Source organism: Colletotrichum scovillei, assembly GCF_011075155.1.
Source record: "Colletotrichum scovillei strain TJNH1 chromosome Unknown Contig00001, whole genome shotgun sequence".
NCBI classification, from domain to species: Eukaryota; Fungi; Ascomycota; class Sordariomycetes; order Glomerellales; family Glomerellaceae; genus Colletotrichum; species Colletotrichum scovillei.
Window position 1 is genome coordinate 4,758,500 of NW_023336259.1, and position 22,377 is coordinate 4,780,876.

Genomic DNA, 22,377 nt, shown 5'->3' on the forward strand with positions numbered 1-22,377 from the left:
TGCGCAGAACCGCGAACGTGGTGTGGGTACCTTAGTCCCCGTAGTCTCCATTGTGGGCACGCATGTACTCGCAACGTAAAAGAGATACCGAAAGATAGTGCGACCAACATCCAAAGGTAATACCAACAGTCAAAACAACGTAGAACTCCATAAGCACCATCCGTCTCCGACTACCACTCGGCGACGCCTACAGGGATCCTTGACGGGTGTATCTTAGCGCACGACGCCAGTGCCCCAGTCTTGCAGGATCCATCAAGACCCCCAAGCAAGCTAGGCCAGGTCCAGCCCACGAACCTGCGAGCGACATGGGATGTATGTGTGAGCGACAGCTCTGATCTGCCTGTCTTGCCTCGCCCGCTGGTATGGCGCCGCCGGGTGTCAGTCGAAACGGGATGCGAACTGTTACCTACGGACGGATACCCTTCCCTCACATGCGGCAGCCTCTCTATCGCGCCTCCGTCCCTGGTCCCGCGAGCCGGCGCTGAAATCTTAATTAAAGAACCTCGAACACCCCCCTTCCCTACATCGTTGTGCTGCTCTTTCTCTCTTCCTTCTCTCCCATCCCTCTCGCTCCTAGAGCTCTCACTTGTCAATCCCCCTCCTTCTGTCTTCGCCCAAATCCAGAAGTAGAGCCTCCTCCCATCTTGTGTACGATTCACTCAGTTGTCACACAGCAACAATGAGCGACGGCCTTGTCAAGCGGGCGTCCTCTTCGGAGGGCGCTCACGGCGGCCACGACATCGAGAAGACGGGCTACCAGACACAGACTTACGACGACAACCTCAAGGAGAATGTCCACATCCGCGGTCTCGAGACCAGCGAGGACACGAAGCTGCACCGTGGTCTCAAGGCCCGCCACATCACCATGATTGCCATCGGTGGTGCCATCGGTACTGGTCTCATTGTCGGAACCGGCAAGGCTCTTGCCCAGGCCGGCCCCGGCTCCGTCTTCATCTCGTACACTCTCGTCGGTTTCATTGTCTTCCTCGTCATGGCTGGTCTCGGTGAGATGGCTGCTTGGCTACCCATCTCTTCTGGTTTCACTGGTTACGCCTCGAGATTCTGCGACCCCTCTCTCGGTTTTGCTCTCGGCTGGACGTAAGTCGCAATAACCCCTCCCTCTTACCTCACTTCTCTCTCTCCGCACTATGTGCTGACTATGATTTTGCCTTCTAGTTATTGGTTCAAGTACATTATCGTTACGCCCAACCAGCTTACGGCCGCCGCTTTGGTCATCCAGTTCTGGGTAGATCGTGAAAAAGTCAATCCCGGTGTCTTCATCGCCATCTTCCTCGTCGCCATCGTCTGCATCAACTACTTCGGTATCAGATTCTTCGGTGAATTCGAGTTCTGGCTCTCCAGTTTCAAGGTCGTCACCATTGTCGGAATCATCATCTTCTCTCTCGTCCTGGCTCTTGGCGGTGGCCCCGACCACGACCGCAAGGGATTCCGCTACTGGAAAAACCCTGGGTATGTCTCACTTACACCTGCCAGATCAACTCATTTTCATGGCTAACGACCTCAAAGTGCTTTCAGGGAGTACATCGACACTGGCGATGCCGGTCGCTTCTACGGTTTCTGGTCTTGCATGGTCAACGCCACCTTCGCCTACCTTGGTACTGAGCTTGTCGGTGTCACCGTCGCTGAGGCTCAGAACCCTCGCAAGACGATCCCCCGCGCGATCAAGCTCACCTTCTACCGTATCCTCTTCTTCTACTGCTTCAGTGTTCTCCTCATCGGCATGCTCGTCCCCTACAACTCTCCGGATCTCGCCTTCGCCAACAAGTCCCAGACCGGTGCCTCCGCCTCTCCCTTCGTCGTCGCTGCCACGCTCGCCGGTGTCAAGGTCATCCCCCACATCATCAACGCCTGCATCTGCATCTTCGTCTTTTCTGCATCCAACTCGGATCTCTACATCGCCTCCCGTACCCTCTACGGTCTTGCCTCTGACGGCTCTGCCCCTGCCATCTTCAAGCGCACTGACAAGCGTGGTGTTCCCATCTACGCCCTTGGTTTCTCCGCCATGTTCGCCCTCTTGGCTTTCATGAACGTCTCCAACGACTCCAAGGCTGTCTTTGGCTACTTCGTCAACCTCACCACCATCTTCGGTCTGTTGACCTGGATCTCCATCCTCGTCACCCACATTTGGTGGTGCAAGGCTCGCAAGGCCCAGAACATCCCCGACGAGATCCTGCCCTACGTCGCCCCCGTCGGCATCTGGGGCTCTTACGGCGCTCTGTTCCTCTGCATCATCATTGCCCTCACCAAGAACTACGATGTCTTCACTGGCGGCGACTTTGGCAAGGAGAAGTACAAGACCTTCATCACCGGTTACCTCGGCATTCCCCTCTACCTCATCCTCATTTTCGGCCACAAGTTCTACTACAAGACCCGTGGCGTCAAGCCTCACGAGGCCGACTTCTACACCGGAAAGGACATCATCGACCGCGAGGAGGAGGAGTTCCTCGCTCGCAAGGCTGCCGAGAAGGAGGCCAACGGTGGCAAGGGCGGCAAGGGTGGTTGGTTCTACAAGACCTTCCTTTCCTGGCTCTTTTAAACGCGTTCAGCGTGGTGAGAGGAAATGGAAGTCTGTGCATTTTTCATGAATATCATGTCCTGCGAATATACCACGGCGTTTTGGCCCGCCCACTAGCTACATATCACAATCTAGACCAAAAAGATATTGTCTACTCTGCGCAAGATTATACTTGACTTTTTTCACTGTTTTCTTCCGTGAAGTAATGTTGCTGTAGTGATGTTCTCTCGGAAAGCAACGGCTTAAGAACAAACGTTCTCATCACATCAGGTGGGGTGTGAATCCACCCACGATGACTCACACTTGTCCAAGGCTACATGAGTCCCAACCTCGCCTTGTTGGAACATCTGCCTTCAGAAAGATTACCTCAAGCACAATAGCTCAGGGGTAGAGCGCTGGGCTCATAACCCAGAGGTCCCTGGATCGAAACCAGGTTGTGCTATCACTTTTGACTTTTTGCTCCCTTAGACGATACTTCTGAATACCAGGCCTGACTGAATGTCTGCGAGGCTCATGGGAAGCGCTGGTAGCATGATCTAACGAGGCGCGTCGAGAAAGCTGCTTTACTCTCAGTACGAGTTGACAGGAACTCGCCTCCTCGTTCGCGGAGTGCTAGCACACTTGCCGGTGTGTCGGAACACGAGACACTCATTCTGGCCTGAATGGATAGCCGTAAGAGTCGGAAAGTCGCGTTCTAATGTCGCCGCGTGCTGTCCCGTTCATTATTCTCTAGCATGAGTTTTGGATAACTTTTAAATATCTCTTACAGTCACCACAACTACCTAGCCAAGTAACCTATCTTTTGCCTTATCTCCACAGCTTTGCATGCCGAGCTGCACGAGGATCGTCTCTCCAGTGGAAACGAGTGAGAGACTCACGAGCAGTCTCACCTTAGGTGCGCTGCGTGAAAACATCAGCGCTTCGTAAAGTGGTACACAGTCTCCGGCAGCCAACGCAGGCGCCCTTTGCCCCTTGCGGGGTGGAACCAGTGTTGAACAATTCATCATCATCAATGTTTCGACTTCAACCAGAGAAAGGTCAGACCGGGCTATTGGCGTCGGCTTACATGTAAAGGATGATCTGAAGCGGGATTACCGAGGGGGTTGGCATTGATCTAAATAGATATTGTTATGCTACCTGTTGTCAACCATGACAGATGGTATTTGTGATATCTTCAACATAGGTCTTTGGCATCATGGTAGAGGAATTCGTCCCGAAGACGCACCTGAGGCTACTGACCAGTGACGAGTTGATCGCCCACGGGTGACAAGCACATCGCAGTCGCCCGCTTACATCTGCTTCATTGTTCAACCAGAGTATCGAGGTAGGATGCGGCTACTTGATCATCTCTGGAGGTTGGTGGGGTCAGCACGTTAGGGGTAGCAAGAATACGTGTGCCCAAACTTTGATGAAGATGTTCATCATGATGGCATGATTCTAGATATTATGCGTGCAGCAATCCTGATATAATAGCCTCAGAAGCGCGAATGCGACGATTGTCATGAGCACCTGTCACGCACGCAGCATTTATGTTGGAATATGGCTAGGTTAGAAAGCCATCCAACAATACAAGAAGGCATCTCATTCGTAAGGCCCAACACTAGTGTCTCAGGTTCAGAGCCTGATATAGTAGGACTTTTGTTCAAATCAGGGGCGGCTAACATGAGTCTTGATTCTATTCATCCAGTCGTCATCACTACTCATGCCATTACAGTTTCATATCCAAATGCAGGTAACCTCCCACGGACATGACTAAGGTGGTCCTGTTCTTCCTCGTGTATTCCCATGTGAAATCATCAACACCGCAACTCCACCTCATCGAACATTCATCTCAATTTCGTCGCTTTCCGCGGCTTGAACGCCGGCTCAGCCGGTGGTTCCTGCTTGGCGACAATATTATCCACGCGATCCCATATGCTTTTCGGACTCCAATCGCTATCGAACATCTGGGAAATCCAATAAAAGGGATTTCCGGGGGACATGTGATTGTTGCAATGACCTGCCAAAGAGTTAGTCGAGCTAAAGCGTACGTGGAAGTATAGAAACTATTTCCACTCACCATCATCCGTGACCTTCTTCATGTCCCTCCATGTCTGCCTGCAAAACCCCTCGTGACGATCTTCCAAGCCTGTCCAAAACCATCGGGCAACATGGTCTCCAAGAAAATCGTCGGCAGCGCAGTGTGATTCGGGAGCGCGTCGGTAGTATTGCCAATGAAGCAGAAGTATGTTTGCGCTCTTCTTCGCAACTTCGAGATATTGTCGATACGACTCTTGTTTATCTTCTTTCTGCAGTCTCCATCAGCAAAGAGCCTCCAAGTTGTATAGACAATCGCATAATACCTCTTTTGCAGCGCAGAGAAAGGGGCTTCGCCTGTAGTGTTCCGTCGTCGCAGCAAGCTCGTGGAGCATGATAAACGTCACGAGATAGACTGTGAAGAAGGACGTTCGAATCTTCTTGCAGCAGAGTTTCTCAAGGTCTTCAAGAATATATTCATGGTGCTTGATCAGTCGTACATGGGCTAGAGAACGAATCTGCGAGGTAGTCGTTGGCGGGGTGGGAATCCTATCGATCAGAGGGTGGAATTCGTCCTTGGCTGGTGACATGCCTAGGCAGTTTTGACTCTTCGGATCTTTGCTATAGATCCATGAAGGGCGGTTCATGATTCCTGGCAAATAACTGTTGTTAGAACGTGTAAAGCCGCATTTTGACAACAACCCAGTTGATGCAGGAACTTGATGTGGATTCGGGATAGTAAAAGCACTCACGCTGGGCGAAACAGAATTTGAACAAGTTCAACAACAGACGCCGGTCGATGGGATGTTGATCACAATCGTTGTAGTACTCCAATGCCGCTTTGTAGTGTTTTGAAATGAGCTGGTCGGTATCACCTCGATAGGCTTGCTCCTCCCAGCCCTTCACCGCGTTGGCCTCGATGTAAGCTTCCAGCTGCTCCCTCGACGAGCTCACGCTGGCAAGTGCGTACGGTTCGAGTTTCGTCTCTTCAACCTCTCCGTTCGCTTCGTTCATCCAGAAATAGTTGATTTGGTCCACCGACATGGAGTCTTTATCGAACTTGCGAACTCGGATATTCATCGGCACAGAACATAGTCCCCGCGTCACGAGTTGGATGTCATGTTCAGCTTCGTCAAACCAATTCTCGATGTCGATTATCTTAGCAGGAAGACACAGCTTCGTGTTGATTCCAGCGTAGTTGACATTGTAAAGGACGACATCGGCAAGTTTGGTTCGTATGCACGGCTGGCGGTGAATGACTTTTGAAGAACTCAAGTCGACTTTCGCACAAGTCAAGCAGGGCCCATCGCGGTTTTCCGTATCAACTTCGCACTGACATCGCATACTTAGTCAATATCAAGGGTCTCATCTTCTGTGTAGCAATAGTCGATGCCAAAGTTGGAAGAGGACGTAGCTAACTCACCTTTAGACGCTGCATACGACATCGAATACACGCGCCAATCTTGCGAGTGTCAGCCACGGCACGCCGATCCTCGTCCGTCAGTACGCGTTTCCGTCGACCAGCTGACTTTGGCTCTCGTGCTTGACCAGAGATTTTTGACTCGGAGTCCTTTGGCCGGGGAACAATTTCCAACACTCGAACACCCTCACTGGTACCTTTCGCCATCGAATTCTGCGCTGGCTTCTTGTAGTGGGAAGGCTTAGAGGAGACATCAGCAAGCGATTTGACTCGGTGAGCGTTTCCTGATTGCTCTCGTGGCTCAAGGGGACCGGACTCGTTTGTCGGAGAGTTCAAGCACTGCTTCCTGGCTTGCTCCTGAAACCGCGGATGTTTGTTTTTCATTCGACTATCGCCTTGTAGACTAGGCAGGGAATGGTTCTCAGGTTGCTGACGAGGCACGGCGCCACAAGAAATCGGGTTGATCGAAGTTGGCTGAGGGCGTTCGGCAGATACCGGGAATCCGCTCCGGAGCAAGGCATTCTCTTGAGGCGAAACGATATCCTCTGGACTCGCAGAACCGTAGGATAGAGTTGTTGATCTCGGTGGAGATGGCATTTGCGAGTTTGTCGCAATTGAAACGCGTTCCCCGGAACCCTCCCAATGATCCAACCGCCCATAGGGGTTGAAATGTTGGCCGTGAAGAGAGACCACTCGCTCGATGGGTTGATTCTCTTGCGGCCGAGAACCATCGTGCTGTTGCACGAGGCAGCTGTAGACCGGGTTGGCCGACCATTGTACTCTAGTCGGAAGAATGCTTGTTTGCTGATCTATTCCACCGGAGCAACCATGATCGAGGGAGGATGGAGCCGTGGCCCAGCCAATAGTTTGTCGCGCGTCGACACTGTAGACCTCGTTGATGGCGTGGAAAAAGCCTTGAGGACTGCTCTGGTTTTCAAGAGTGCCATACGGCCAGTGGCCCTGAGTTGCCGAGTCTCTGTGTTGGCCTTCATAGGGTGCCGAGTAAACCGAGTATCCAACATCATTCAAAGGCTTGGTGCTCTGAATTCTGATTAGTCATTTTTCTTCTCCCTTCTCGTTTGACTCAGACCGTCTTTTCATGGTTCTAGGTGGAAGGTAGCATGGGCAGAAATACTGCGAGGGTTATTGAACTGGGTCAGGAATGGCTTACAAAGACTAATGGGCCACAGTGCTCGGGCCATTGAGCTCCTGAATCCTCCATCTTCTGGTATCAAGTCGAGTGTGACCGCAGTTATCGCAAAGAGCAAGTAGTTCTCTTGGGTGTGGCATGAACCGGTGATGCACAGGCAAACCGAGTTCTCAATCGAATGACCGGGAAAATTCGACGACAAGGGTAAGGCGCACTTGGCTTGTGTTCCCACCCGTTAATCGAACTGTCAGATCTCGTGATTCGATGCTGCTCGGGGTAATGTTGAAAAAGGATTGGCTTGGGAAGTTATACAGGTCGGACAAGTGGGCGTCTCCGATGGCAAGATACCGACGAAAACTGTCGCCTTGAAGCGCCCGAAGTCTATAATCCTTTGAAGAATACATGTATGGTGAGATAACGCGGCTCCCCATTCCGCTTTAATGACATTTTGCTATCTTGGCGGCTCCCCGCTTCAAGGATCTACACCATCGTCTTTAAGACCAACCACGATATTCGACTACTTCTCTGTCTTTCCCAGCATTTAGGGATACATTTCTTCTTCCTGCCTGCTGATTGTGGGCATGCAACGGCATCCCTGTTTGTAGTCATATATCATCCAGCGGTTGACCGAGGATGTTCACCTGTGTAGGCTGTGTCTGACATGGGCGGCGCTCCCTACTGCCGTACCTTTGGGCTTTAGACCCACCACAGGCGTAGAAATCGAATTAGGTGACGTGCCAGAGGACGTGGACGAATCCAAAGTTGACCCGGATTTACCGGAAATCTGTGCCCTATCAAGACCATCTTTGAGCTCGTGCGTACGTTAATCTTGCGACTGGGGTTAGTGCGTGGGCGTTGAGCCTGTGGAGGATTCGAGATCCTGCGGCGGATAGGCTGCATGAAGGCGATACCAGGGTGCAGACCCAGCATCCGGCCGTTGATTCCACATCAGGGAGCAAACAATCTGAACCCTGGTGTTGAACCAACTCGGTGCTCTCCGGGGAAGTACGGGTGTTCACAACCTCTGGAATACCTGAGACATAATCTTTACTGCAGACTTTTACCACGTTCTTGATCATCTGAGTCTGCAACTGACTACACAAAATGATCTGGCTGATTTGGATTTGAATTCTGGCCGAGGGTGGATGGAGTCTGAGGATGGGGCCGCCATCCACCTGTCCTTGATCGCTGTCAAGGGGTATTCGCGCTCACGGAATACTTTTCTTTTTCAGACGCACTGTGCGCACTACACTCCTTCTAGTCTAGGCCGTCTGGAGAAGGTCTGTCTTGGTCTGTCGACTTTCCCCGGTCCGATGGACCTGTCGGCTCGTGGATGAAGGTTGAAGGATCTGGAAGCAATGTGGAGGCGCACGTATGCCATGCCAAGTCGCTATCACGGAATAGGAAAATGCTTTTGAGCGCTATCAGGTTCTAGATTTGAGACTATGGACCGCGGGAACAGGTGGATATTTTATGGATGTGTCTGTTGGGCTGAGACTGCGAGGGCTATTCCGTCAATGTGGGTAGAGATAGAGCCGTCCCGAGATTCAAGATAACTAATGAGACACAGCCAGAACCCCCGTATCAAGATCTGTGTCAGCCCTCACCTCGTCTCAATACCTATACATCACTCGGTGGACATGTAACACATAATGCCTCGAAGGCAGTTGAGTGTCTGATTGTATCGATTTCACGGTGAGTATACCCAGGAACGTGGCCTCGGAGAAATATTCGGCGATCACGACTAATCGAATCCAACAAGATCAAGACCCGTAAGATGCTGTCTTGAATCCATCGTCATTTCCCCGTCATCGCATCCCATCTACGGAGTACTTACTGCACGGCCTTGGCGCCCTTTTTGGTCTCATGTTACGAATGCAAATAAATGGGGGTCAAAGGGGGGATGGGGAGGGGGACAGCTCTCCATTCCAAAGCTTCAACCTGCGTCCGTTGAGGGTTGGTGACTTTCTTCACGAAGTTAAATATTCGTCTACCAGCGAATGGCCGAACGGGAATGGCCCTTATCCCCATCGAGAGTCTTTTCCTCCGCAAAGTCGCTGACGGCCTAACTGCCTATACGCTTCGGGGAAGACGATTCCAGCGAGCCAAGCCTGGGGTCGATCGAACTTTTAGAAGGGCCTCCTGGCCGCATCGGGAGCTGAGTTGAGCCCTTTGAGTTGAGAACGGCGAGAGACCGGAGGCTGGGCTAATACCTAGAGTAGTTTTGTATAAGAAGCACGTGGACTTGCGTGAGGTGCTTGAACCAGCACACCGAGGCGGCATCCGTTCTTTTCTCAACACATCTGCGGCCAAGGCAGTATGCTCCATGAAGTTTTCAGTACAAAGCATGCCACTGTGATCACCAATGATTGCTGGGTCTGAAGCGGCTATACGGAGTATATGGAGCATGGAGGAACGCCCGCCCCCCCGTATTTTGTTTTGAGGGTTTGCGGCGGACCCCCGATTGCTGAGCTATGTCTGCTTCAGTCAAGGCCCTAAGGCTGGTGTTCTCATCATAGCAGCATACACCCTCAGTCCACTAAACTCGGCGTCTCCATTTGGATCTTAACGCAAGAAAGCATTCCTTGAGCATACCCAAGAATCGGACTGCACACCCCTCACGAGCTTTCTCGACTTGATTGTCTCTGTTGCCCAAGATCCCATCACTGACGGGTCATCTAGCCACAACATGCAACCTTAGATGTGTTCAACACAAGGTAGATAGTACAATGTATTAGACGAGTAGCTTACTTGAGACGAAACCCATTTCCCTTGGAATTGACCCGATAGCGCTCTTCGACCCCTACCCGACACCCTGTCACGCCGTTGTCTTAAGGCTTCAAGACACTAAATTTCAGACAGCGACTACCTGGTCACTAGAAAGAGACAACAATGCATGTGTGAGACCGCATGGTGGACTATAGCACTCCAGCTTGGACAGTCGCAACATCGCGAGTTACCGATGACTATAGTTAATTGAGACTTCAAGAGTCTCAACCTTGGAGCTCATTCTCAATCATACAGCATCACCCCAAAGGGCGCTAATGATTAAGCCCTGCGGGCACAGAAGCCCGGGCACCGTGAGTACATGTGGGCAAAACTGTCTAGGACCCTTCACTCGCTAGAGCTCATAGTGTGACTGGTTTCGCCGAAGGTTCCGAACGATACGAACTGAGGATTAAGGGGCGCCGGGGTTGCACAACAGTAGACTGTCTCAAGCGTCGGCAGCTGAAGAAAGACTTTTACTAGTTTTGTGGCTTACAGTAAAACAGAAAGCGGTCAGAACGATCTTGATCATCACAGGTATTTGGTGCCTATCCCTGGACATCGTGAGGCCGGGATAGTCAGCTGGCAGCCCGGATGCCGATGAACTGAATTTCGTCGCAAGGGCGCATGGACTCGAGGAAGGAGTATTCACGAGTACCTAATTACCTACTCAAATGTTATGCGAGGCTCACTAGTTTGCATTAAGACATCCTGATAATGATGAGCCTACAAGCTACGTGTGATGGGAGCCTGGGAGCGACCCTGAGATTGGGAGAACTTATGTCTTCTAGCTAAGTTAACCATCAGTCAAAGCATCTCCAGAAGGCCAGAGCAAGTTTGGAATTTTCGATATGAACTCATGTCTAGCGGACACGCTGGTGTCTTCCGCGGAGGACACCGGGTGACAGACGGGGGCCAAGCTTCTGCGAGGTAATCCTAATGATATTGACCCCGGCGAGGATCTTCCTCCCACAGCATTTGCGCCATGCCCCTGGCGACCCTGAAGACGAAAAGAAAGGAATGATCACAGCAAGTGGAAGCGTACGATGTGGAAGCTGATGCAGATGAGCTTTGTTCTACCTTTAGTGGGACGCCCAGCCGGCATGCAAAGAGGGGGAAGTTACACAATGTGAGGGCGAGGAAGATGGATTGCTGTGCCCAACACTGGCCCAGCGCAAGGTCTGCTTGTTCAAGAGGCTTATTTTCTCATGAGAACATAACGAAGCTAATGCATCTAAATCCTAGAGCGGTTCGCGCCATTTGTGTCACATATCAGAACTCAATTTTCTTCCGCAGTGTCGTCGCAGATGCTATCATGCTGACGGTCATATCCTCCAGTACAGCCGGCCGCCGCTGTCTGAAATTCTGGCCATGCCCCTCTGCTAGCCATCTCTTCGCCTTGTTCTTTCCAGGGCTGGGTGGTATGCATGGTAAGCTACACTGACGGGGAGAGGAATGGATGCGAGGGCGATCTTGGCATCGACGCATCGTACGGGGTCAAACCTCAAACAGCTGCAGCACGATTGGTATCACGGAGACTTACTAAGACCTTTGCATGCGGATGCTGATTGAAATGACGAGGCCGCTTTTTGCAAGGGTGCCGAAAAGTAGCCGAAAGACAAGGAGAAACATCCAGTTCTTGTCGGCTTGGGTGGTGGAGATATAGGTGTGTGACAAGGCCATGTCGTCACCGCGTAACTGGCATTTAGCTGAAGGGACTGAGACAGACAGCAAAGCACTCAGTGCAGACTCGATGCTGTCTACCCATGAGCGTGAAAAAATATGCCAATTCTTGTGGCTATGGAGGGGGAGCTTCATGGTTTATTGGCTTGTCTAGCGGTGGGGTGTGCAAATCCAAGAGCATCAACGCGTCCCAGAAATTTGATGGCGGCCCAGGGGCTTGGAGTGCACCCTAGACATATACCAGCGATGCCAGCCTTCTTTTTCTCTTTCCCCCTCTCGGACCTTTGGTTTCTTTTTTCTGCCCGAGACTCATACTGTAGGAGAAAACACTGTGTAGGCAAGCAGGATCTCACGTCCGGATAAGGGATGGGTCTGTTTCCTCCTTTCCCAGCCTGCCAACATCAGTGTCACACGTGTCCACTGTCAAGGTGATGGGACAACACTAAAAAGAGAGGCGAAGTGAGGGCCGGGGCGAGGCACGAAGGCCCGGGGCGGCCCTGGTGGCACATCGCCGCACATGGTACATTGCTTATTTCGCCGCCAGCCGCGAATCCTCCACGTTCAGTCTAGAGCCTGCCGCCAGAGGAGCACATACCATACACGACCGGGAAGAATGGCAGGCTTCTCGCTGCATCCATCACCCTTATTTGAAGGTCTTCTTGTTCGGACTGAGATACCTGTTTACAGCCCTATCAGATATGTGCCTTTGGCGGTGTCCTTAATGCAGGATGGGAACAGCTGTGCAAGGATCGTTGATCTCTCTTCATCTGCTGTGAGCCTGTGATGTTTCCCCCAGGCTGAATCCGAGGTGCCAAGCCTGCGTCGTGCAAGCTACCTAATATCCCTACTTTCCGTTACTTCGCACAGGTATTGTAAACGGCGCCAACGTCTAACTTACGAGGGCTCGCAGGTCGAGGCCCTCTCTGTCCGAAGGTGTCCAGAGAAACCACTTCCAGATATCTGAATGCCATCAACAAGTTGACTGCAGTAACCTTGCTCCCGTGAACTGGAAGTACGAAGAAAATTCCGTGCTTTCAACTTCCAAAAACAAGCCCCGTGCTTGTGGCTGTCTCGGCCGAACACAATTTGCCTCGAAATTCTGCTTGATTCAACAGGCCAAATCTCAACGGAGCTGAGTCCAGCTCCCCGAATTTCAATGCCAACCTGGTTTGGAACTATTACGCGAACGAGATAATAAACGACGTGAGAGCCGAGCAACGGCCGTAACCATACCGATACTCAGCCTGAGGCAGCAGGTTAACATGCTCTTCCCATCCAGTTTGATCGGGAGTTTTGCACGCATATCCTGCCGGAGATCCGTCGAGGGCCAATAGGCACACAGAAGGCGCATCAAAATCACCTCTATCCTTCTTGGCAAGGACGGTGTTTCTAGATTGCATGCTCAAGTTGTTTCGGCCCGCGACGCGGGGCATGGGTGGGCAGAAAAAGCAGCAGCCCTTCCTCTGACCTTAATCCTTATTGTACCACCGCACGAATAGAAATGAAACCATGGTTATCGCTCAAACCATCCGGAATGTTCCCCGGCAGTGCGCCTCTCTCATGCCTTAGTATCAAGTAAAAGCCATGCTCGAGGCTCCTTCTGCAGTGAACGTAGGTACTGTGCAGCTTTATGCCCAAGATGCCGAGAGCTGCAAGTGTTCGGATGCGCGTCACTATGGGTCGATGGGCTTGAATGAACTACCGCCTCATCAAGTGGAACACGTCCGCTCGATCCACACAAAGGCGTAGGGTCGAGAATTGACCCTCTGGCATCGCGAAGAGAGGGCAAAATCGTCCATCTGAGGTGAAGAGATGAAGATGCAGCGAACATATGGATAACTTACCCAGCTGGCATTATCCAGGGGTCTACCAACGGCTGTTCTGTCATACCGTCCCATATTGCGGCAACATCCCCGCGGCCCCGCCCCCATGTCATTGTTCCTTTTGTAGCTTGCATGGGCATGGAGTGCCCCCACACCGGTGAGATGGCACATTCTCAGGTGTCGCGACACCCATTTAATGCCAGTAGACCGACTAGTTGACACGGCAGACAAGAGGCAGCAAGCCTCGATCTGCCTGCAGCATGGTAGGTAGTTGTAGAGGTCTTCACCTTGCTATGCCCCATGACTCTCTCATCCACCCTGAATGCACGGCTTCTAAACCAATCTAGCGTCTAGATAAGACGTCACTGGAAGGATCTCGTTGGCTGAAGCATAGTGGCGATGTAGCGCTGGTTGGGTCTAGAATCTCTGGGTAAAGTACTTACTCTGCCGTCGGGACTCAGGTGTACGAGCATCTTGTCTACTAGACCGCCTTGGTCCTTTGATTCGCCCGAATACTCCCATCCCCAAAGCATTGGACAGCCTCGGGCATGAAGGCGTCGAGAGGCAGAGACCTTGAACTTGGCGGTGGTAAATTCACGCTCGCAAAGCTGACTTGTTGTTTCTCATCCCTTCCTAGGTATTCCAGTCACCTGGGTATACCCTACATGCAGCTGTTTCTACCGAATCTCACATCAAGGGTGGATAAGTGTCTTGCTGCCCGCTCAGTGTTGACCGCGACAGGTGAGACATAAAGAATGGGAGACTGCCAACGTTGCACCCTGACAGTCCCTGTAAATTGAATCGCCAACGATCTAAGGAGAGCGGATATGGTACCCCCCCTGGCCCACACTTGTTGTGCAAGTAGCTTACACATAGATCATGTCAGTTGAAAGTGAGATCTGAGAGCTGAGACTGCGATGGGGCACACGGAGCCGTGCCTCTACAACTCCTTGGCCAGAGGTTAGCGAAGAAGGGCACGATACACGCGTGCTTGCAGACGAATGCGAAAGAGAGCAGTTGACTCGATCCTCGAACCGGTAGTGGCAACACTTTGCGATACCAAGAAATCACGAACCAATGAAACAGAAATTCCAAGCATCCAAAAGCAAAGAGAGACTATTCTTGTGGCAGATGTTGAATATGCCCCGACGCACATCCTCAAGCGCCCGCCCATCAGCATCACGCGTCCTCCCCGGAGCGCATCGCCCACATTGGTCCAGCATGTAACGATAGACGGCTAGATGGCGGTCCATCGCAAAAGTACCGCGGCGGCGATGACTGGAAGAACACTGACTAGTTCACCCAGGCCCGCAAATTCGGGCGGAATCCTGGCGTTGACAAACGCGCCAGCGCCTAGGAGAATGGCAAACAAGTTGTATACGAAGCTCCAGCCAAAGTTGAAGGCGATCCTGTGGATAGCTTTCTTGCTAATGGCAATGATGGTGAGAATCCCTGCAAGGCTCGGATGCATGAGAACTACGTCCGCGGCGGACTTTGCGACGTCTGTTCCCTCGCTCATGTGCACGCCAATGGTGGCCTGGGCCAGTGCAACTGCGTCGTTAGTACCATCGCCACAGAAGATGACGACGGGCTCTTTCGCATTCTTCGCTCTGACTCGGCCGGCGTCTAACAAAGGTTGAGACAGTAGGTTCTGGATATACTCTTGCTTGTCTCCGGGGGTGCATCGGGAACGAACATTGAGATCAGGGATTCTCAATCGTGAAGCCACTGTTCGAACGGCACCATCATCGTCTCCGGAGAGGATGTGAACAGAAATTCCGGAAGCCTGTAGATTGGAGATTGTCTCGAGAGCATCTGTGCGGATAGAGTCTTCGAGGCCAAAGACGGCAACCAAGGAGTTGTCCACAGTGAAACAGAAGGCTGTATAGCTCTTGGACAGAACTGATTGGACTCTGGGGTCGTTAGAAAGACCAAGCCAACGCGAGTTGCCAGCTCGAAGAGTGACTCCGTCGAGTTTCGCCTCCACACCCTTGCCTGTTATGGCCTTCAGATCCGTAACAGTCGTAGGGGCACCAACGTGTGCCACTAGATGAGTGAAAATGGCAACAGAGACTGGGTGTTTAATGGTGCCAACAAGGCCAAGAAGCACCGATCTGATGGTCTCTTGATCTTCTGTAAAGTATGCTTCATGCGCAACTCTGAGGTTTCCAGTTGTAAGGGTCCCGGTTTTGTCAAAGACAACGTGCGAAGTCTTATACGCAAGCTCAATGCTGTCCGCAGATTTGAAGACGACACCCTTTTCGGCAGCTACACCACTGGCAATTAAAATGACCATGGGTACTGCGAGGCCTATAGCGCATGGGCAAGATACAATGAGGACGGTGATGGCGTACATGACTGCCTGGATAGTTGCTTCAGAGCCACTCTGCTTGCGAACCGCAATACCAACAGCGATCCAAATCGAGAAAGTTATGATAGTGATGGCCACAACTACCGGTACGAAATATGACGCGACTCTGTCAGCAACGTCCTGGATCTTTGGCTTAGAAAGCTTAGCCTCGTCGACCATTCCGGCGATATTACTGATGGTGTTACTGCCTGGAAGCCTAGTCAGACGAACGGTAAGAGCGCCAGAGCCGTTCATAGTGCCAGCAATGACCGAAGATCCGGTGGACTTTTCGATGCGTCTTGATTCTCCGGTCATCATTGACTCATCAATTTCCGAGGAACCTGAGATAATCGTCCCATCGGTAGGAATTCGAGAATCTGGGACGACCTTGAAAATGTCTCCATACTGAAGGAGGCGGGCGTCAATCTCCTCATCTTCGCCACCTGAGTTTACAATCAGAGCCGTTGAGATCTGAAGGGATCGTATTGAGATAGATTCGACGGCTTTTTGTCGCGCTAGAGCGCTCACATACCGACCAACCATGATGAGCGTCACAAGAAGGGTGCTCGTTTCGAAAAATTCTCCAGTCGAAACAGGCTTCCGAGAGACAAGAAACCCAAATGACACAACAGAGAAGATGTATGCAGCACTTGTGCTTAGAACAATCAACAGATCCATCTCAATAACTCTTGAAAAGATCAGACTCTTCAGAGCTTTTGGATAGAAGGGCCCAGCAATTGCGACTTGTACAATGGTCGCCAAGGCCAGCGATGCCGAGCCATAAGCTATTTCTCTCTTTGGAAGAGGTGCCCAGGCCATAATGAGAACGGGAATGGTCAGGATAGTTGAAAGCAAAGTGAACCATCCCATGTTGCGAATGTGCTTGCTTCCGGCCTCCAACGAAGGGTCCGCTCGAAGTGGCGCCAATGTAAGAGGCGTTCCCCAGCCCGTTTCGACCAGAACGCGGGCCCCAACGACCTTCGCGTCAAATTCTACATGAACACTGGCCTTGTCTATGATGCGAATGTCCGTGACACCATTGGGCCATGGCTTATTAATGAAATCTCGGGGATCGCCAGGGCAGAGGATGTCGACACTGGCAGCACCCTGCGTGGTGATCTTTTCGCATTTGAACTCAGTGGTTCGTTCGAGATGTCTGATGACTTCATCCACCGAACCGGCACCAGTCTGCAAGTCGAATTCAGCCCTAGCCAATACCAGGCTGGTCTTCAGGTTTCTGACTGCATTCATCGTGGCCAGAGTTCGCTTGAGCTTGGTTTCGCATCCAGTGCAAGTCATGCCAGAAATGCTCAGTACGACGTGTTCCTTTCCAACCAGGCCTTGCTCAAGATCCCCGTTGATAACCTTCGACTCAGGCGGCAGCGACTGGTTGATAGGTTTTGACGGCGACGGGTCGCAACAGGAGTCGGCACATGATTCAACAATGCTCTGCTTGGGTTTCGAGCAGCAGCCATCATTACATGCACTTAATTTAATGCCAGAAGTTGAGCTGCGAGTTGTTTTTTTGCCGCAGTTTCTTGCCGTCTGACGGGAAGCAGATTTGTCCACCCCGGAAGCGCGACAGGAGTCAACCGAAGTGCGATGAAAAGACGTGGACTTCTTTAAAGATCGCTTCCTTTCGGTGGAGGAGCGCTCACGTGGAGCACAGCAAGATTCCTGACCGAGAGCCAAAAGCGCACGGCAGATACAGCCCAAGGCATCGAGCTTTGACTGATAAATCTCACGTACACTTCGGGAGTGGCCTCGGCACGCCTTCCCGTCTTGGCCACCGGTGCAAATGTTGTCAGTGGAGGCTTGTATGGATCATGTTAGCAGCTAGAAACGATAGGCTCTTTGCACGAAAGTTTACCTTGGTACGATTGACGAAGCTTTAAATCCTTTCCCCCAGCGCATTCGCGGAGAGCGAGGCGATCGATGCAAGTATAGTCACAGCAAGGGGATGTCTTGCCCTCACAACAGCTGGGTGTCTTCTCTCCACAAACGTCAGTTGTAGGACCAGAGGAGCAACAGCCCTTTATTCCATCTTCAGAGCAGATCTGAATAGCTTCGTCACCACCAGATTCAGTCACCAAAATTGCCCTGCCCGCGATTGCTCCATTTGATGTGGTCTCAAGGCTGTCGATTGATCTTTTGCCCTTGGCTGGGCTACAACATCCTGGCGAGCAGTCCTCGGGCTTCGGAGCACAGGAGTCCTGATTGAACTCAGAAGTATTGCTTGACTCCACAATTGACTTTAAGGCGAGGTCGTCTTGTCCTGACTGGCATCCAACGCCAGAAAATATGTTTGCGGACTTGTTGGCAGGCTCGGCGATGTTGTTGTCTTTAGCGCTGATTCCAGTAAAGTGTTCGTTGTTAGATCCGCAGCAAACGTTCACACAGTCGTCAACATTGACCTCTGGAGCGCAACAATCGTCCTCAGCTTGTGCTGGACCAATGCTGCCGTCAATGGACGCGGCGCAGCACTGGTAGATGGCCCTGTTTCCGGAGTCCTTGTCTCTTCCATGATCGGTCATTTTGCATTCGTCGTCCCCCTTGGTTTCGAAGACAACCTTTGAATCGTCTCCTCCGCCCTCGCAGCAGGTGTCGACAACACCAGGGTCGTCGCAGTCTAACTCATCTGGGGGCGAGGCGACCGGAGCCGTGCCGTCTCTTGCGACAGCCTGTTCCTGTGGAGGACCGCAACAACCGGATCCACAGGCCATTGTAAACGTGTTGGGAGGTGAATACGCAATTTCTCTTGTGATTTTCTTCCCCCCGATTGTGGGACGTAATGTGTGATGCGATGGGCAGATGAGATGGCACGTCGGCGGGACTTCGCGGGAGCTTCCGCGGGAACTGCGGGTCCGGTCCCGGAGGCACGTGCTCGGAGGGGTGGATTAACCCCCACCCGCTTCCGGGATACTTAGGTAATGTCCCTTCCCGGCCCGAAGCGCCACACCTCATGTGGCGGTGTAGATCAAGGATCGGTACGTATCCCTCCAGTACATATCGTCAACTCTAGATTTGTCAATTATTCAGTGCTGGATTTTACAATGCGGCTTTGCCAAAGGGGCTGGAATCTATTTCGTCCAAATCAATATTGGGGACCTGCTTGTCGCAAGTAAGAGAAACATGTATTGTTGCCCTCTTCCTCTTCCTCCTCCTTCTTCTTCTTCTTCTCGGACATAGAAGGGAGACACTGGAAGGCAACATTCGGAGTTGAAGGCAATTGATTTAATGATGGTATTATTGCGCACCACGATCTCATCGTTATCAGCCGGATTAGAATTAAACACGTAGATGAACCGATACCTCTCTCTGCTTCATGAATAATAGGTTCCTCAGGTCACATCTGCAAGCTCAGATTGTGAACACTGACAAACGCATTGACGATTTTGTACGAATGACAGTGAGCACCTCAACTTGACAGAGATCCCCAAAGATACTATTTAACAACCTGATTTCCCTCAGAGCAATCCCCGTGATAGGACTCACTCAACTCGCCCACCCTAAGTCAGTGGGCCCTCACAGACTTCTGGCCCTTCTTGCTTGACTTTCCGGAGGATGACTTGTGCCGTTTAGAACTGTACTCCAAATCAACCCTGTAAGCCGCGCCTCGGCTTGCTGAAGTTATAGATCCGTAAGAGGTATTGCCGGATGCAGATGATTTATACGAGCTGTTGCTTCTGGAACACGAGCCTGATGCGGACGGCGGCACAGTTTCTGCGTTCTCATCCACGGAGGGAAATCCGTTGATCTTGGATAAGGCAGAACCTCGACGGTGAGAGCGACTGGAAGAACCGTAGCCAAACTTGCGGCTAGCGGCCCCTTGACGGAGCTCACTGAATGTCATATCTGGGGTAGTCGTTCGTGTTGGGACTAGACCGATCGGTTAGCTCCATGGCCAAAAGGTACAAATCGGAGGATTATTAGACTCACGGTAACGCGCGCATTCCGCACAGCACCCGTGATCGCAGGTCTGAGACTCATTGACAGGGGCGGCGATGCCATAACCTGGTGAGACCTTTGGCATTGTACACCAGCCCTGGGTATTGGGACCCTGGTTACATTGACAACAGGTCCAGGTGCCACCCATCGCCTTGAACTGACAGTTGATCAAAGGGCAGTCGGCATTGCTGGGCTGAGCGGTTGCATAACTCAGATGTGAGCATGGAGTCTCTACACCTGTTTCCAGATCAATCAGGGCGGAAGGGCAGTAGTGCCAGTTGATCGAAGTATGCGAGCAAGGGTGGAGACGAGGGTGGCCGTGACACATGGTGAAGGATGGCGATGTGCAAATTTGTTGATACTTGAAGACACAAATTTATGGAGTCACTGTAGTGAGATGATCAACGACTGATGGCGGTAATCTGTAAAGTTGACTGGATTCGCTCCTCCAAGCAGCTTGCTGTATCTTATATACTTCATTTTTTCCGGCCTTCTCGATGACCCTTCCTTGCGCATGACAAAATTTAAGTTACCGTACTTCCATGATCACTATTCCGTCCTAACTGCCGATGAACGCCTCTTTTGGTTTCTTTTCTCACAGCTACTGACACATGTTCACTTCTTACCAACCATCTCGAACACCACCCTCACTTCGCATCTCATCTGTCATCACCCCTCGCTCACCGACAGTAAGGGTCGTGGAACCTAGGGTCAAACATGGCCCCAATTGACTGTTTCTGGGATTCCAATGTCTCGGGCTGCATGGTGAATGGATTGGTTGGCGTGTATGTTATGTGTTGCATCCATACTTGAGGGTGCGGAAACATAGATCAGGCAGCCAATGAAACAAGCTGCTTGTGCGGCCAAGGCTCTCGCAACACGCCCTCGTCAAATGTGGGTGAAGTCCCCGACGGGAACTCGCAGCTTTGTGTCACACCGGTCCACCCATTATTGCAACACGACGATCTCCACCGTCATCAATCTCTGTGTTACGCGTCTTACATCGGATCCATGGGGACGAATTCCTCCACGAGTGGTTTGAGCAGCGGATGAGAAGCCCGCCCTCCCGGTGCCTGGGTTCGTAAGATCTCGCTAGGAAGCTCGACGCATGACTATCTTGTAATAGTCTAAATGGAGGGTTTCACGATAATCACGATCCTTATTCGGGGCTGATATTAGCCCTGGTACTTAGCCTCGCCAATCGGCTGCTTCAAAATCTGAGTGGTCGGGAGCAAAGTGGCGTGAGTTGGGAGGGGTTGTTGGCTGGATCGAAATGCAAGAGTGCAGGATCTGGAGCCCGAGCTGGGTAGCTGCTTAATGTGACCCAAGTTGAACCCATCCGATCACGATCTCGATATCATGTTCAACTACTCACAGATACGGGATCTGGGCAAATGTCATGCAGGAACGCGGCACCGCAAAAGGTTGCGGACAGTTTCATCACTTAGGAAGATTAGATCGATTATACAGTGCGAGACAATCCAGTTGTCTGAGATTCCCCTGCAAGCACCCGTTGCCACCGACGATGGCGATGGATGTCACCATGAGAACTTGCTGGCTTACTTGACCACTGCGAGATTGTTGGAGAGAGAACAAGTGGAACCCATCCTTTCTATGTGTCTCTTAGCCCACCACTGACTCATAATCCCTTCCTGGGTTTGGACTCCTCCAAAAGACAGATTGTCATGACGTCTAGTCACTAGAGGATCTCATGCTGAGTCTTTATCCTTCTTTCACCTCATCTCCTAAGCTCCAAGAAGTTGTTTGTCTCCACATGCCATCCGATTCGTTACTCCATCATGTTCAACCATCCATGGCGGCAGTACACGTCGAGCAGCAGATATGCTCGCAGCGGTACTCGTTTCCGTCAATGATCATGATGCAACTACATCTGCCTCCATCGTTCCAACCCTTGCCACACCAGCAGCAGTTCCAGCACCTGTTGCGGCTTTCATATGGGCAATTTGCCAAAGGGCACTTGGGCAAGGCTCTCTGGTCATAGCCTGGAGGAGGAGGGTACGGAATGTTTTGTTGAGTCACATCTCTGCAGGTTTTGCGTTTGGATGGATCTTTTTTCGAGGATGCCGACGCCTTGGAGCAATATTCGATTTGAGTCTGGATATGCTCGCAGGGCAACTTGAAAGCTATGGTGTGGCACATGACGTTTTTCTTTAAGGTTTTCGAATACAAATGTGTTTGTCGGTATGCGTATGTTGCAGTTGAAAGTTTACGAAGATAGAGAGGCTGGAGTTAAATACTCAAGTGAGAATTTGAGAGCCACAGGCACGATATGATGCTCAATGTTCCGATTTTACTTTTAGGTCCTGAGATACTCATCGACTATTCTGGGGTTTCTATCCTCAACTTTATACTCAGAATCTCCGGACAGAAATGTACAGAAGAAGCAGGTTCGGCGATCTGCTCCGACCTGTCGGTAAGCATATTGAGGCGGCCACGATTTCTTCCCCTTCCCCTGACGATCAGTAACCACTGCATCGGGTCCCAATCGAAGGCTTTGGCGGCCTGTTCGCGAAAGGCGAGCAAATGACTCGCAAAATGCATCCAAGATCAAATAGTTTGAAGGGTTATTGAAAGAAAAACGTGGCAGCCAGGTCTCTGATATGTATCAGGGACCGACTTCGGACGCATTGAATCCCGGAGCTTGATCCGTATCTGCTTTCCGCT

The 22,377-nt window shown here is 51.5% G+C and overlaps 5 protein-coding genes across 5 annotated transcripts; 1 reads left to right on the forward strand and 4 right to left on the reverse strand.

The window, feature by feature from the left end:
* The first annotated feature begins 10 nt into the window (after nt 1-10).
* On the forward strand, nt 11-2,698 carry HER10_EVM0006396 (amino acid permease). Its single transcript, XM_035475982.1, has 3 exons — nt 11-1,098; nt 1,177-1,470; nt 1,528-2,698. The coding sequence occupies exons 1-3, from the start codon at nt 680-682 to the stop codon at nt 2,555-2,557; spliced, it is 1,743 nt and encodes a 580-aa protein (XP_035338443.1). The 5' UTR covers nt 11-679; the 3' UTR covers nt 2,558-2,698.
* A 1,488-nt stretch (nt 2,699-4,186) lies between these two features.
* Nucleotides 4,187-7,231, reverse strand: HER10_EVM0012394 (uncharacterized protein). Its single transcript, XM_035481790.1, has 6 exons — nt 7,144-7,231; nt 5,976-7,013; nt 5,305-5,884; nt 4,879-5,204; nt 4,596-4,824; nt 4,187-4,535 (listed from the first exon to the last, which is right to left on the reverse strand). Exons 1-6 carry the CDS (start codon nt 7,192-7,194, stop codon nt 4,363-4,365), a joined length of 2,397 nt encoding a protein of 798 aa, XP_035339004.1. The 5' UTR covers nt 7,195-7,231; the 3' UTR covers nt 4,187-4,362.
* Nucleotides 7,232-14,192: 6,961 nt separating this feature from the next.
* On the reverse strand, nt 14,193-18,530 carry HER10_EVM0004785 (copper-translocating P-type ATPase). The gene is made up of 2 exons (XM_035474418.1): nt 17,615-18,530; nt 14,193-17,558 (listed from the first exon to the last, which is right to left on the reverse strand). Exons 1-2 carry the CDS (start codon nt 18,465-18,467, stop codon nt 14,632-14,634), a joined length of 3,780 nt encoding a protein of 1,259 aa, XP_035338294.1. The 5' UTR covers nt 18,468-18,530; the 3' UTR covers nt 14,193-14,631.
* A 728-nt stretch (nt 18,531-19,258) lies between these two features.
* On the reverse strand, nt 19,259-20,020 carry HER10_EVM0012833 (uncharacterized protein; the record flags this gene model as incomplete). Its single annotated transcript, XM_035482215.1, has 2 exons — nt 19,259-19,623; nt 19,684-20,020. 2 exons carry the CDS (start codon nt 20,018-20,020, stop codon nt 19,259-19,261), a joined length of 702 nt encoding a protein of 233 aa, XP_035339047.1.
* A 1,475-nt stretch (nt 20,021-21,495) lies between these two features.
* On the reverse strand, nt 21,496-21,852 carry HER10_EVM0009757 (uncharacterized protein; the record flags this gene model as incomplete). Its single annotated transcript, XM_035479233.1, has 1 exon — nt 21,496-21,852. One exon carries the CDS (start codon nt 21,850-21,852, stop codon nt 21,496-21,498), a length of 357 nt encoding a protein of 118 aa, XP_035338776.1.
* Between the last annotated feature and the right edge of the window lie 525 nt (nt 21,853-22,377).

Bases quoted from the DNA above. Each gene is read 5' to 3' on its own strand.
- HER10_EVM0006396 (XM_035475982.1), top strand. From the start codon at position 680: ATGAGCGACGGCCTTGTCAAGCGGGCGTCCTCTTCGGAGGGCGCTCAC. The intron at 1,099-1,176 runs GTAAGTCGCAAT...TTTGCCTTCTAG, and splicing joins GGTTTTGCTCTCGGCTGGAC to TTATTGGTTCAAGTACATTA. The intron at 1,471-1,527 runs GTATGTCTCACT...ACGACCTCAAAG, and splicing joins CGCTACTGGAAAAACCCTGG to TGCTTTCAGGGAGTACATCG.
- HER10_EVM0012394 (XM_035481790.1), bottom strand. From the start codon at position 7,194: ATGGAGGATTCAGGAGCTCAATGGCCCGAGCACTGTGGCCCATTAGTC. The intron at 5,205-5,304 runs GTGAGTGCTTTT...GTTATTTGCCAG, and splicing joins CAAATTCTGTTTCGCCCAGC to GAATCATGAACCGCCCTTCA. The intron at 4,536-4,595 runs GTGAGTGGAAAT...ACTCTTTGGCAG, and splicing joins GAAGAAGGTCACGGATGATG to GTCATTGCAACAATCACATG.
- HER10_EVM0004785 (XM_035474418.1), bottom strand. From the start codon at position 18,467: ATGGCCTGTGGATCCGGTTGTTGCGGTCCTCCACAGGAACAGGCTGTC. The intron at 17,559-17,614 runs GTAAACTTTCGT...GATCCATACAAG, and splicing joins GCTTCGTCAATCGTACCAAG to CCTCCACTGACAACATTTGC.